Below are 692 nucleotides of genomic sequence, written 5' to 3'. Positions count from 1 at the left end.
GCGCCCCCTGGTGGGCGCGGGGTGATGCCGCCAGGCGGGCCGGCGGCCGGAGCAGAGGGCACACGGAGGCTGGCGTGGGCAGTTTATTCCACGTCATGCAGACACTGACCCACACGCTCAGGAGCTTAAAAACGATACACAGCCGCTGGGCGCCGCTCCGCACCCTCCCGAGACACCGGAAGACCGGCCGCGGGGCCTGGCCCGAGGGTCCGAGCGCCTCTGTCCGACAAGGCAGCAGTGCGCGGGGCACCGGCGCGTCCTTTCTCCCAGAGGAAAAGTGCAGAGTCGTGCGAGGCCCAGGCGGGGAGGCCACGGCCCATCGGCACCGGGCTGGCCAGGCAGGGGAGCCGCCGCAGCCCCCCAGGCGGAGGCAGAGGCAAAGGAGGCGGCGGCGGCGGCGGCGGCCGCGGCTCAGTCCCGGGCTCAGTCCTGCGGCTCGTCCGAGCGCCACTTGAGCGCGTGCTCCTTGTGCGCGTCGGGCAGGATCTGGTTCCGCATCCCGCCCAGCAGGCTGGACGTGGCCTCCGTGGCGAGGATGAGGGGCTTCACCACCGTCGGGGGCAGCTGGCGGATCACGCCTCCCACGGCGCCCGTCAGTCCCTTCTGCTCGTGGCCGCGAGACGCCACGTCGCAGATGGTCTGAGCCGTGTCCAGGATGCCCTGGGAGGAGAGCAGGCGTGTGGGCGGGGCGC

General features: G+C 72.8%; 1 protein-coding gene across 1 annotated transcript in view; it reads right to left on the bottom strand.

The window, feature by feature from the left end:
* Nucleotides 1–75: 75 nt before the first annotated feature.
* Nucleotides 76–692, bottom strand: part of ATG2A (autophagy related 2A) — an 18,594-nt gene continuing 17,977 nt past the window's right edge. Inside the window, exon 39 of the mRNA XM_012725144.1 lies at nt 76–660. Within this exon, the coding sequence (XP_012580598.1) occupies nt 424–660 (237 nt within the window). The 3' untranslated portion in view covers nt 76–423. The remainder of the gene's footprint in view (nt 661–692) is intronic.

Source organism: Condylura cristata, unplaced genomic scaffold (assembly GCF_000260355.1).
Source record: "Condylura cristata isolate star-nosed mole 26May11 unplaced genomic scaffold, ConCri1.0 scaffold00015, whole genome shotgun sequence".
In the NCBI taxonomy this organism is placed as follows: domain Eukaryota; kingdom Metazoa; phylum Chordata; class Mammalia; order Eulipotyphla; family Talpidae; genus Condylura; species Condylura cristata.
The sequence above is the reverse complement of the archived record's forward strand: the minus strand, read 5'-3'. Positions and strand labels throughout refer to the sequence as shown.